The 14,918-nt window shown below is 40.3% G+C and overlaps 1 protein-coding gene across 1 annotated transcript; it reads left to right on the top strand.

Annotated features, from left to right (window-relative positions):
• Positions 1-14,374: 14,374 nt before the first annotated feature.
• Positions 14,375-14,893, top strand: LOC110711342. Its single transcript, XM_021889720.1, has one exon. It carries the CDS (start codon positions 14,375-14,377, stop codon positions 14,891-14,893), a length of 519 nt encoding a protein of 172 aa, XP_021745412.1.
• Positions 14,894-14,918: the final 25 nt, after the last annotated feature.

Raw genomic sequence — 14,918 nt, 5'->3', positions numbered from 1 at the left:
AAATATTTTCTGTTTTGGGTAATTTTACCCATGTCACGTGGTCCAATCAGATCTCGACACGTGTCATACACTGGTTGGTCCGAATTGGGCCAACCTCCATTTGCCACATGTCCTTCCTATAACTTGGGAGAAAAAGACGGCCTTCAATGGCCTAAATCCCGAGAATGCATACCCTATAAAAAGGGAGATTTCCCCCATTTTTTGGGCATCTACAATTATTACAGCATACCATACATTCTCTTACATGAGAGAATTACCTGATCTCAAAATCCGAGAAGATTTCACCTCTTTTTCAGCACTTTCTCCCGTTTATCATTAAGTACTAACTTGATCATCGAAGACGGAGCTGTAACCACTCGGAGTCTCCGTTGTTTTGTAGATACAGGCCCCGCGCAACTAGTCTATGAGTTGTAACTCTCCCGAGGGACAAAAAATACCCAAAACATTTGGCGCCGTCTGTGGGGAGAGTACCTTAAGGATGGTTTAAGTTTCTGTACCACCTCCCGATCATCCAGTTAACCATCAAGAGGTCTTTATTGACCACGAGGATGATGATCCTCAGGTTGAAAGCTACATAGCTAAGGATGGCTCTCTGATTACCAAGCGCATCCGTCCCATAGACACTCTGGAACGGAGTACAAGCCAGGCGGGTACCAGCTGAACCCCTGGTCAGCCGAAAGGGGAAACCCATGCAGCAGGCGGATCCGCCCCAGTCACCCGGGACAAACTCATGAAATTCATGACTAGTTTCAAGGGTGAAATCAAGGATCTGATCACCAAGAGCAGGGCTGGCCCAAGCAAGGGTCAGTCGGAAACAAAGACTCCTCTATATAGGAGAAAGCCAGTCAGGGAAAGGCAGCCAACTCCACATCCAAAGGACAAGGCAGCCGGGACCCTTGACTGGTCCAAAGTTCTTCTACCCCAGAAGAATAAAAGATACACCCGCTGGGGTGAACAACTGGTGAGAAACAAAAAATCTACTCCTGATGCCCGGAAAATTATCACCCGCAGGAAAAGTCAGCAGCTATCTGAGTAAGCCTCTTCTTTGAGCTTTCTAGATAGCTTCAAGAATACATCCGCAGGGAATGCTCAATCCTTGCATGAGAGCCACACAAGCGGTAATACCGTCCAATCTAGCCCTCAGATGATTGGGAATGCACCTTATGTACCCTCTATGGTCTACGACTGGTATTCTCCTCATTTCATACAGCCGGCCCTCTTTGGGGGTCAGGCGGCATATAAAGTCCAACCTTTGGACTGGCAGCTCCGACTGCTCAAACTTGGTGAACAAACTTTTGCGTTCACCAAGGAATAACCGAAGCCGCACAGCTGGCCGTGGTTAAGAATGTGTTGGTAGGTGCTTATGATGGTACGACCAACCCGGAGGACCACCTCATGGTTACTCCAACCACATGCACTTGTAGAGGCTAGAGGATGCTATGTGCTGCCAGTGCTTCCCGGCTACATTGAAGGGCATTCCCCAACAATAGTTTGGCAACCTGCCAGCCGGGTGCATCGATAGCTTCAGGAAGCTTGCCTTCCTATTTGCATCCAACTTCTCGATCAACATCCGTGCCGAAAAGACAAGTCCCGACTTGAGCACCATCCGACAGGGAGATAGAGAAGGGCTCCACTCCTATGTCAGGCGGTTCAACTTGGTGAGAATTCAAATCTAGGGGCTGTTTGACGAGGTAGCCTATATAGACTTCTTCAAGGGTCTGAAGGACGGGTCGACCTTTAAGTTCGACCTTTTTTGTAAGAGGGTTTTTACCCTTCAAGAGGCGTTGATAGAGGTAGAGCGCTTTATTCAAGCTACCGACCTTTGCTCGTCCTACCATCAGTCGGACTCAAAGAAGTCCGATAAACAAAAGGAGAATCGGTCTGCTCAGCCGGCTCAGAAAGCTGAAGAGAGCAAAAAGAGAAAAGATGTTTGGGCGGTTAAGGAATCTGATGAGTCGTCTAAAAAGAAGAAAAAAGAATTCAAACCGTATGTCTCAAGGTATGAATTAAATAAAGACTATTACACCATCTTTATAGAGGTGAAGGACCGGCTTACCATTGAGAAGCCGAATCCTATGAAGATTTTCGTTCAGTCGCGGAACGAGAATAAATTCTGCCACTTCCATTAGGAGGTGGGCCATGACACCAACGACTGCTACAGTCTAAGAGGACGTTAAACCGTCTGGCTGACACGGGCTTGCTGAAGTCCTATGTCTTGAAGTCCAAAGAAACTTCTAAGACGAATCCAAGGCAGTAGTCAAAAACTGTTCAGCCTACTAGAAGCTCAGATACCAACAAGGATCCAGTCTTCACCATAGCAGGCGGATTCGCAAGCGGTGGCCTGACCACCCACGGCACCAAAGATCATCTAAAGAGGATGATCCCTATAGCTGATGATGGACATACGTCTTCAAGTGACACATTCCCAGACGTCCTCATCACTAAGAAGGATCGGGGAAAAAATTGCTGACCACATGACGACCCAGTCGTCAATGAATGCAAGGTTGCCAACCAGTTGGTTGGCCGGATCCTCATAGACACGGGTAGCTCTTTTGATCTCATCAGCTACAAGTGTCTATCCCGGCTTAAATACAAGCGGCACGGTCTGCGCGACGTCTCCCATCCATTAGTTTGCTTTGGGGGAGGAGTCGTGCACCTAGTCGGACAAACTGACATTCCCATCCGGTTTTGGTGGTTAAAGAGCTGACCTCTTACAACATCATTCTTGGACGACCCACTCTTAACGAGTGTAAGGCCGTCATTATCCCAGCTCTCATATTTTTCAAGTGTGAAAGGGATGATGGCGCTGTTGGTTCCCCAAACGGGGATCAGAAGACGGTAACAGAGTGCTATCTCTCAGACGTCAAGCAGACTGCTTCTACAGCCGGTCAGCTGAAGGAGCCAATAGACTTTGATGATGTCAAGGACCCTGATTCACCCCCTCCAGCAGCCACAAAGAAAAGAAAAACTAAAAAGCTGGTGGAGGTGAAGTAGGAAACGAAATAGCAATCACTGACCAGGGTGCGGTAAGATAATCTTCGTCCCTAGACAGCTGGTGAGCACATTGATATCCCTCTGGACGACAGCCGTCCAGAGCGGACGGTTAAGGTGGGGACGGCTGCTTTTGAAAGGCTTGGTGCAGACTTATACCATCTGCTGAAAGAATTCAAAGACATCTTTGCCTTTGAAGTGAAGGAGATGTCAAGCATCAGCTCGGATCTCGCAGTCCACAAACTCGCCGTGGATAAAAAAAAGAAGCCCAACCGAAAAAAGAAAAGAAACCATGGCAAAGAGAGAAGTCAGGCGGCAGCTGCCGAAGTAAAAAAGCTGTTGGACGCTGTAGGGAATAGTTTCAAGCCTTTAAAATCCCACTAGCTTGAACCCCACTGTGATCATACACTAAAGTACGGTGGCGTCCAAAAGGGAAGAAGATAGAGCAAAAGAGTCGCCAACAAGTTTTTAAGGAACTTGTAAACCGTTCACGAGGTGAAGGTTACACCCCTTAACGATCCAAGAGATCGTCAACTCCATAAGGTCATGAACCAAATAAGGGTTCGGGGATGAAGGTACAAATCTAACCTAAAAGAGATTGAACCTGCCCTAATAATAGGCCTCTACTTTATTCTGCTTGTATTCATGTGCGCTTTCTGATTAACATGCAATCAATAGGATTAATCCTAAACCTGTTTAATCTATGTTGGTTGAATATTAATGCACAAACAAATCTATTATTGGCGATCACTTGAACTATAATCACAATTAACCTAACAAGATTATTAATTATCTTATTAAGCGTGATTGCAAATACCAAGTTCCCTTTAACCTGCAACAAAAGGTGATCAAGCAATAACAATATACAATAATATGCATATCAAGCAACGTAATGAATAATCATCATCAATCATAATCATAAATATTAGAAAGAACATAGGAAGCATCATATTCTTAATCATGCTTAATATTAAAAAACACCCTAGACATGATACTAGGAATCATAATAACAATATAAACATGATGTCTACATCATAAAATCAATTAATCAATAAAATACTTACTTGGATGCCTCGTACCTCTTTCTAATTATAAAATACATACGTTAGTAACTTCAAGGAAAATAATAAACAAAACAATTAAATTAAATAATTGAAAGAGAAATTTTGGACCAAACCCTCAGAAATTAAAACCTTTCACGTCTAGGGCGAAGGAAACTTCGAATATGGCTAGGTGTATCAAGATCTAATGAATGCGGAATTATTTATTTGAGAAAAGGCTAGTTTAGAAAAAGGGAGAGAGAGAGAATAATCAAGAAAATCTTGATGAGAGTTGGTGAATAATTTTGTAAAGAGATTGTTGATGAATGATGATTGTAGATGGTGAAGATAGATGGTGAATTCGTAGATGATGAATGAAAAGAATTAATGAATGATGATTGATGAAGAAAACAGAGTTTTTGATAGGATATTTATAGAGAAAAATATCCAAAAAAAGATAATTTATCAAAACAGAGTCTGAAGATCGCAAAAACAACTTGGCGCCAGCCCTGGCTCATTGGCGCCAGGACCAGTGGCTAGCGCCAGGCACCAATGGCTGGCGTCTGGCGCCAATCCTGGTTCCAGGCGCCAAGGCCTGGGTTGGACGCCAAACCGGCTTTTAACACGTTTTCGAAAATTTGATAATTTTACCGTACTGGAAGATAAAATAATATATTTTCAGTCGAAAATGCTATTTGATCTAATTAAAACTCTAAAGAATCCTAATTGAATTAAGAATGATAAAAACCTTCTAGAATGTTCTAGAAGACCAAAACCATTCCTAACTACATTAGGAATGTAAATCATATTAGACCCTCCCCTAGATCATTGGGCCGTACTTAAAGCTCAGACCGGGCCCAGTTTAGTAAATTGGCCATAACTTCCTCAATATTCATCGGAATTGGGCTTATAATATATCGTTGGAAAGGTCTTTGCAAGCCCCATCCAACTACACTACTATTGGACCCATATCATGGACCAACAAAACTGGATTGGATGTTTTCTTAAAATAAAGTTTTCAAAAAACAGAGAGAAGAGAAAAGAAAAGAAATAAAACTTTCCGCAACACTAGACCTTTCCACACTTTCGTTTCATTCGATTATGATCCGACGTGAAAGGCACTCATCACCGGGTTTGGTTTTGGGGAGACACAAATGGGTGTCTACAGACGCTGGGTTCATTCGGAAATATAACTTTCCCGACTGGGTTGCGAATGTTGTGCTTGTAAAGAAGCCGAATGGTACCTGGCGTATGTGTGTTGATTACACAGATATCAACAAGGCATGTCCAAAGGACAGTTATCCGCTCCCAAAGATCAACACTCTGATCTGTTCTACAGTCGGTCATTCCTTGATGAGTTTCTTGGATGCCTACTCCGGCTTCCATCAGATACCCCTGTGGAAAAAAAAAATAAAGTGAAGATGGCCTTCGTCACTGATCAGGGGTTATTCTGATATACTGTGATGCTGTTTCGCTTGAAGAATGCGCCGACTACTTTCCAACAGATGATTAATACAGTCTTCGTTAATCATATTGGGAGGAATGTAGAGGCGTATATTGATGACATGATAGTCAAATCCAAGCTACAGACGGATCACCTTGCTGATCTCCGAGAAACCTTCACCACACTCATAAGGTCATGTTAAATCCCAAAAAGTGTGTTTTTGGTGTTGAGTCTAGGATGTTTCTCAGATTCCTGATTGATCAAAGGGGGATAGAGGCTAATGGCACGGACGTGCAACCCTTTTCTGGCGAAACAACTTATTTTCGAAAGGTCATAACTTCGTCGTTACTCATCGGAAGAAGGCATGTGATCAGTCGTTGGAAAGTTATTGAGATGAACTTGAATCTCCAATTTGAATCAATTCAAAATGTTGAGTGGAAAAAAGGTTATGGTCAGTTAAAGTTGACCCTTGTGCAAACAACCGTTCAAGGCTTTCCAAAAGCTTTTCATTTCTCTTTAAAGCACTCGTCCTTCTTCCTCCATTGCTCTATCAACCAAGCTTCTCTTCACCTTGTTTAATCATGATTGATCACGTCCATATATAGTGCTAAAAATAGCTACATTAAATCAAAAACACAAACAACCCGTGAAGCCTTAATGGTAAAAAATTTATATAAAAATAGGATAAATAATAAACTTTGATGAAGAATAATCAAGAAATCAAGGTTCAAAAGTACCCTAAAATCATACCAAATAACAAGTTATCAAGTACTAACAAATATTGATTTGTGATAAGCTAAGCCAAGTCTTTGTAAGTTTAGAGTAATATAGAAAAACTACAAATAATAATAAATAGGATTTTGGGAAGGTATCCACCAATTAATTCATTTACGAAATACAATTTAACATACATAAAATAGCAATTTAGGGATAAATTACGGGTAGTCATCTATGGCACCCAACTACTTTCTCAAGCTAGAGGGATTACTTGAATCATGTATACAACCTACTCTCGTGGTTACAAAGCATAAAGTAAATGTCAAAGCATAATCACGATGACATAAACATTCCCTTGACTAGAAATTCCTATTCTCATGGAATTACAATTCAATCAAGCATAAGTGAACTAACTCAATTTCATCTCTCGTTCCTTCGCTGAGAAAGCTTAGATAAATAGTTCTAGCAATGGCCACTTACAAGAACTAACAATGAAACCACTTAAGCTCAACTAATTATAATCCCACATTAACTAACTCAACACATGCAAACAAGTATTTGTGAATTCATCAATGGTTTCAAGCATCCCAAGTAAAAAGAACTACTCACAAATCATTATAATTTGCAAACTTAAGTAGTTAACTAGCTACTAAGAACATGAATCCAAACACTAATTTAACATAAATAAGTAATAAAACTAGAAAAGATACAAAAATAAGTAATTAAAGCAATAAAATAAGAGAGAGAGTAAGAAATTCTCATTTATAATGCAAGAAACAATCAAATCTTCAAGTCTCCTTTCTTCAATTCTTCATATTCCAAAATTTCAACAAGTTTTTCTAACTTTCTTTCTCTGGAAAATGAGAGTTATCTCTCTTAAAATCCTAACCTAAGATAAAAACTACACTAAGAAGATGTGCCCTCTTTAAAAATGAAGCCAAAGGGGTATTATATAACCCTAAAGTAAAATGACGGAGAACACGAGGAAACGACCCGACTACAGGTCGGCACAGACGTGCCAAAGGTTGCACGGACGTGCAGACTTGTTAACATACAAGCACTAGCTACTTCTTGACCTTGCACGGACGTGCTTCATTTGGCACGGACGTGCAGGGACTTGCACGGACATGCCACTTATTTGCACGGTCGTGTAACCCTTTTCTAGCAAAACCACTTATTTTTGAAAGGTCATAACTTCTTTGTTACACATCGGAATAAGGCATGTGACAATTCATTGGAAAGCTCTTGAGATGAACTTTAATCTCTTATTATAATCAATTCCAAATATTTAGTGGAAAAAAAGTTATGGTTAGTTGAAGTTGACCCTTGTGCAAACAACCCTTCAAGGATTTCCAAAAGCTTTTCATTTCTCTTTAAGGCACTCATCCTTCTTCCTCCATTGCTCTATTAACCAAGCTTGCCCTTCTCCTCGTTCACTCATGATTGATTACGTCCATATATAGTGCTAAAAATAGCTACATTACATCAAAAGCACAAACAACCAGTGTAGCCTAGATGGTACAAAATTTGTATTAAAATATTATAAATAATGAACTTCGATGTCGAATAATCACGAAAACAAGGTTCAAAAGTACCCTAAATCATACCAAACAACACGTTATCAGCTAACCCTGAGAAGATGAAGGCGGTGATTGACATGAAGTCACCCCTCACTGTTTAGGAAGCTCAGAGGCTTACCGATTGCCTGGCTGCGCTTGGGAGATTACTCAACAGGTCAAGTGACAAATGACTTTAATTCTTCCAAGCAATCAGGAAGAAGACTAGATTGAATGGGGTGATAATGCTGAGGCGGCCTTTCGGAAATTGAAAGAGCATTTGCACTCCTTGCCAAGACTTGTTAGCCCTCTTCTAAAGGAGACGCTTTTCATATACTAGCTGTCTCAGATCATGCCCTCAGTGTTATTCTCCTTTTCGAGAGAAACGACAATCAGCTTTTGGTCTATTTCATTAGCCATGTGCTCAGAAATGCCGAACTTCGGTACCCCATGGTTGAAAAATTTAGCCTCGCTATTTACATGGCTGTTAAGAAGTTGAAACCATACTTCTTGGCACATTCGGTGGTAATCTACACAGATCAATCCCTCCAGCGGCCAGTGACAACCCTGGACTCATCCGGAACAATGCTCAAATGGGCTATTGAAATGGAAAGTCTTTAAATCACCTACGAACCAAGAAGGCAGTGAAGGGTCAAGTGTTTGCCGACTTCATTGTCGAAATGACAAGGCCGGTTGCTCCGGATAACCTTGATTGGGTTTGGAAGGTGCATGTAGATGGGAGCTCTACTATGAACAGCTGTGGTGCAGGCATAATCTGTGAATCCCCGAAAGGGGATAAATATGAGTATGCACTATAGTTCAAGTTTCTCGCCTCAAACAACAAGGCGCAATTTGAAGCCCTACTGGCCTGTATCCGCATGTGTAATGCGGTAGGGGAAATAAGAACTAACGCCTACTCAGACACTTAGTTGGTCGTTAGCCAATACCATGGTAACTTTGAAGCCACCCATCCGACTATGTTTAAGTATCTACAGGTGGTCAAGGCTGAAGCGGGGACACTTGAAGAATTTCATCTAAGTCAAGTGCCCTGGTCCAAGAACAATCAGGTGGATGCTCAGTCAAAATTGGCATCCTTCACCTCTTCTAATACGCCTCAGTCGGTCTTTTTGGAATTAATGGAAAAGTAAAGCATATATGATGACGAACCCATTGGAATTCTTGACCGAAGTTCTACTTGGATGGATGGCATCCGGGCGTATCTCTTAGACAACACGCTTCCTGACTCACCTCAGGAGGCAGCCGTCTTGGAAAAGAGAAGGAGAGATCTTCAAGGCAGGTTTTCTGAAACCCTTACTAAAGTGTGTTACCCCGAAAAAGGGGAAAGAAGTTCTCGAAGAGTTGCATGCGGGATACTGCGCCTCCCACTTAGGCGGCAGATCCCTAGCCGTCAGAGCCAGGCGGGATTATTTCTGGCCCACTCTGGAGTCTTATATTATGGATTTTGTTAAAAAGTGAGACAAGTGTCGAAGATTTTGCAAGCTCATCCATCGCCCGACTACTGATCTGACGGCAATCCACAGCCCAGTCCCGTTTGCTATGCCAAGGGACTCATTACTCCTATTGAACCTCTTCAAGATCCCCCACTTGAGAAGAGAGTGCCTAGTTGGAATCCAAATGTGTGCTGCAAGTACCATTAAGGTAGGGGACATGCTACTGAGAGCTGTTTGAAGCTAAAGGAAGCTATCCAACATTTGATTGATAATAACAAGCTTTCCATACCTCCAATTAACAAGAAGAGCGAGTGATGATAAAGCTAACAACACAAGAAAAGAGGTGAGCTTCAAACGACGAGATTTCATGACATCTTTTTTTTCTTTTTCTTTATTTATCCTTTCCCCAATAAGTCTAGCATAGGCACCTTTCTTTTCACTTAGATTAATTTTGTAGATTCTTTCTTTTCCCCTTTTAATAAAAATGAGCATTTATTCTTTCGCATATGATCATTTTATTATATTGCATTAAAAAAAAATCATGTTCAAATTAAGCACAAGGTATACCAATGATTTGAGGCACCCTTTGTAGCCACATCATATTACCTTTCACCTTTCTAATTTACAATCTTTTCTTCATAAACCACTTTGAGCCTCATCTAATGATAGACCTTTCATTTTTCAACCCATATCTATCTAACCTTGGGATGGGACAGTGTGCAACTTATGCAATTCTAAAAAGTTTGAGTGATTTCAAAAGATAAAAAAAAATAGAAAGAAATAGCAAAAAATAAATAAATAAAAGTGTACAAAAGGGCAAGTGTTCCAATGTCTTTGATACGAAAGTATCTTCGATAAGAACACGTCTCAGATTGCGTCTCTTATCGAGTGCTCGGTACCGTGCCTGAGAAACATGAATACCAAGTGAGTGATATACCGCATGATCGGGATTGCCCACACTAATAAAAATAAATGCTAAAGCAAAAGCAAAAAAAGAGAGCTAAAAAAGAATAGAAACTCAAGCATAAAAATATAAAGATCTAAAAGCAAAGTTGCACACCTTGGGGGCTTATCTAGGGTCTTGAGCTTTTATCCCCTTCTTCTTCAACCTTTAGCCTAACCACGTTACAACCCTTAAAACGACCTTTTTGAGGTATACACATACTTGTGCGAGGTTCGGCTAGAGCTACGTTTGGCCTGATTCCTACCGGATACGTAGGCAACCTCACATCGAGGTGCAACCGTAATAAAAATGCATTTATATTTATGTTCATAATTCATCATATCAAAGGATCTCCAATGCTTATCCCTATCCATGTAGAGCTAGACTTGGGGGCTTGATCCCTACATCATTATCTTACCTAGCCTAAGAGTCACCACCATTTGACTCTTTTCAATATATTTTCCCACACACTTAGCCCTTCCGGCCTAACTTTAGTGTCACTATCACACACATCACAGATACATGACCAAATATACTTTCCTTTGGAACCCTTTATCATGAAATCTTAACACAACGCTGAAGTATGCCTTGTCATATCAACATCACTAATCAATCATAATTGTTATTGCATCACGAAGTATGAAAGGCTTAGCCTCCGTGCCTAAGTTATCCAAATGCTTTCATCATTGAGTCAACCATTGAGATAGCCTAGGATGGGTTAATCCTTGCACCTTGAGAGATTGTATCAAACAACATTTGACTAAGCTCATTCAACTGCACCTTCAAACACTTTGATTCTTTTTTCGCGTCTTTCTTTTTCGGGAGAAAGTCGGTACCCTCCACAAAAATGACGGAAAATTTTGCTTTTTTGCATTTTCGAGTCGCACGATCACATTACAATGCACACACGAGACATGTACACATTGAGTCATGTCGTGTCATGTCACTTTGATTTGAGTCTAACACATGTGTCAAAAACACTTCGAGTCGAGTCAACCTCGAGTCAGTCAATCACAGCGAGTCAAGTTTATACCTTGAGCCGTGTCAAGTCAATGAGTCAAGCGACATTAAACCTTAGGTCAACCCTAAGATAATTAAAGAGATTAGCAAAGTTCTATAGTCAAAAATAAAAACAGGTGCAACAGAATAGGGAAGACCTTACTCCAGCGCCAGACGAAAACATCTAGCGTCTGGCAATAGCTTTTAGCGCCTGGCGCTAGATCCCAGTGTCTAGGGACAGAGTCGATTCTTGGCGCCAGAGATATTTCAGCAGCGAAAGAGCTCGAAGCCTCTCAGAAAGGTGATTTCGATCTCATACGGCAATTTCGGGTTCCTTGGTACGCCAGTTAGCCCCTATAAGCAATTTGACATGATTAAGTAGTAGGTTTGATTACAGTCGCAATAAGTGATCGACCTGACAAAAGATCGTCTCACTTAGCTTAAAGCGCATAAGCGTTGGCTCATCACGGTGACATCGACATACTAGTTTTAGCGGAAGCAAAGTTCAAGCGAGCTTTAAAGATCGGCAAGCGTTGGTCTTCGGAAATTTTTCTTCCAGAATATTATCCCAACAAACATTCAAGTATTGAAGCTCTTTTGTTCAGAGACGCGTGGACATATTTTCAAACTCTTTTGCTCAGAGACGCGTGGACATCCTATTTTGAAAGCTCTTTTGCTCAGAGACGTGTGGGCATCCTATTATCAAGCTCTTTGTTCAGAGACGCGTGGGCATATTTTTCAAGCTCTATTGTTCAGAGTTGCGTGGACATATTATCCAAGCTCTATTGCTCTAGAGACGCGTGGGCATATCAATCAAAAGCTCTAGTGTTCAGAGACGCATGGACATATCATTGAAGCTCTTCGTCCATAGATGCGTGGGTATATCATTCGAAGCTCTTTGTTCAGAGACGCGTGGACATATCATCAAGCTCTTTGTTCTGAAGCGCGTGAACATATCCAAAAAAAAGAAGCTCTTTGTTCAGAGACGAGTGAACAACGAAACAGCAAGATGGCATTCCCTAGATTGTGGAGAGTTGTCACAAACAACTGAAGGTGATTTCAAGCGAAGTTGTCTTCGATCATGATCCCTTAGACGTGGAAGATGGTCACACAGCGGAAGAGGATTGTTTCAAGTGAAGCAATCTTCGATAGTATTCCCTTGGACGTGGAATATTATCAAAGCGGAGGAGGATCGTTTTCAAGCGAAGAAATCTTCCATATTGGAAGCAGTTACAAGCGTAGCGGTTTTCAAGCGGGATGGCATTCTCTTGGCAGGAGGTCATCAAAACAAGGAACCGACGATAAATCGGTTACTTTCAGAGACGTGTGCTCGACGGTGCAAGATACGCGTTTCTTAACTCTTTTATCTGTTTAACTAACGCTAGTTTTGCAGGTATCGGCGTTGCAAGAGTGACTTAGAATCGCAGAACGTTCTGAATCATTCTCCGTCCCTATCGATACTTTGACTTTTGTTTTCGAAACTTGTGTTTCTCCAAACTCAGTCAAAGTGGGGGCTTCTGTAGACACCCATTTGTGTCTCCCCAAAACCAAACCCAGTGATGAGTACCTTTCACGTCGAATCATAATCGAATGAAGCAAAAGTGTGGAAAGTTTAGTGTTGCGGATAGTTTTAATTTCTTTTCTCTTCTCTTTGTTTTTGAAAACTTATTTTAAGAAAAGATCCGACTCAGTTTGCTTGGTCCATGATATGGGTCCAATAGTAGTGTAGTTGGATGGAACTTGACAAGAGCTTTCCAACGATAAATTATAAGCTCAATTCCGATGAATAATGAGGATGTTATGGCCAATTTACTGAACTGGGCCCGGTTTGAGCCTTATATGCGGTCCAATAATCTGGGGGAGGGCCTAATATAGATTTATCATTCCTAATGCAATTAGGAATGGTTTTAGTCTTCTAGATTCTTCCAGAAGGTTCTTTTCATTCCTAATTCAATTAGCATTGATAAATTGACTTTTGTTGACTTTTCAGAGTTTTAATTAGAATCAAAGAGCATTTTTTAGGAAAAATACGATTTTATCCTTCTGTACGACAATTTTTATCTAATTTTAAGAAAACGCGTGAATTTCTGAATCAGCGCCAAACGCCAGCTGTAGCGCCTGGCGCTAGCATTGGCACCTGACGCTAATGTTGGCGTTTGGCGCCAATAGTAGGGGTGAACATGGTTTGGCTTGGTGCGGTTTGAGTCCAAACCAAACCAAACCGCAAAATACGGTTTGGTAAAATTTTTCAAACCAAACCAAACCATATTAGTATTGAAACCAAACCAAACCAAATCGTAATAATACGGTTAGGTGCGGTTTGGTTTGCGGTTTATGATGAGATGACATTTTTTCTTAAAAATTATCAAATAATACTTTATTAATTTATAATAAAGTTTAAATAATTAGCCCAAACGGATTAAATTGTACTACAAAGATAAAAAAAAATAACAATCAAATAATCAAGTGCTAACATAAAATAAAAATAATATATAACAATCATATTTTCATATGCATTTGTCAAAAAAAATTTCATATAGAGTACTACATTATACAAGTAGTCATTAATAATAGAGTATTGACCGTATAGTTTTTTTTTAAATTTTTTTTATTAAATCTTTAATTTTTTTAGGCTAAATTAGAAAAAAACACCTGTTAAAAGACCTAATTTTTTTTTTAACACCTTAAGATTTTGAAGTTTAATTATAACACCTGTTAAAAAATAAAAATTTTGCTTTCACCACCTAAATTGGAACAACGTTAGAGGATCTGTTAGCTGGGCCCACAATAACGGCTATTTTTTCCAAACTGCTTTATATAGTTACGACATCCTTCACTAATGTAGAATTGTTGAGCTGATTACACAAAATTGCTTCACATTTTGCGAATTCTGACTAACAAATTGGCGAAATTGTTTGATTTTACCATCATTGTTTGGGGGACGTAGATATCAAATCAGGTAATTGCGTCAATAGTACTTTAGAAACCCTAATTTATCTTTCAAAAATAAGGCGTAAATTAATCTATATGTTGTTGACTTAAATGCATAATTCAGGTCGTATCTGGCAATAGTCATGTAATTCGTAAATAGTTAGGGTTCATTGTGTGTTAATTGTGCTGTAATTTGCGAGAAAATGAAATTAGGGTTCATTGTAGAAATAATTTGGGGGTTTTGATTTGTAGGAGTGACTGTTTAATTCCCTTGGTTCAATTGTATTTTTTTCATAGTACGAATGGTTTTGCTTATTATGGATGGCAAATTGGTGCAGGAAATGTCTTCTACAAGTTTCTCACCTTCAAAGGAGAAGAAGTGCAAATGTGGTGTTCCCTTTGCAAAGCTTACCAGTTGGACAAGGGAGAACCCTGGTCGTAAGTTCAGAACATGCAAGTTCTACGATCCTGTAACTGAGAGCAGAGGTTGTAAAGCATTTGAATGGGTGGATGAACAAGATGGGACAGCCTGGCAAACAGAGGTGATCAACAATTTGTTGCTAGATAAGAAACTGTTGAAGGGGGAAATTAGTGATTACAAGAGGGAAGTTGATGATCTTGGTGGACAGTTGAGGTGTTTGCTGAATGAAGTGGACAGGCTGAAAATGAAATGCAAGGCTTTAAACTCTGACAGGAACAAGATGAACAAAGAGATGCATGGAAGGAATGCTAGATCAGATCACTCTGTTCTTAGTCTTGCTGTTGGGATTAGTTTGGTCATATTAGTGATCCTTCTTATTAGGGGGTTTGTAATGCATTAAGTATAACTTGTAATGCTAGTAATTG

This window comes from Chenopodium quinoa, unplaced genomic scaffold (genome assembly GCF_001683475.1).
Source record: "Chenopodium quinoa cultivar QQ74 unplaced genomic scaffold, ASM168347v1, whole genome shotgun sequence".
Classification (NCBI taxonomy): domain Eukaryota; kingdom Viridiplantae; phylum Streptophyta; class Magnoliopsida; order Caryophyllales; family Amaranthaceae; genus Chenopodium; species Chenopodium quinoa.
Note: the sequence above shows the minus strand (reverse complement) of the source record. Positions and strands in the feature narration are given on the sequence as shown.

Bases quoted from the DNA above. Each gene is read 5' to 3' on its own strand.
- LOC110711342 (XM_021889720.1), top strand. From the start codon at position 14,375: ATGGTTTTGCTTATTATGGATGGCAAATTGGTGCAGGAAATGTCTTCT.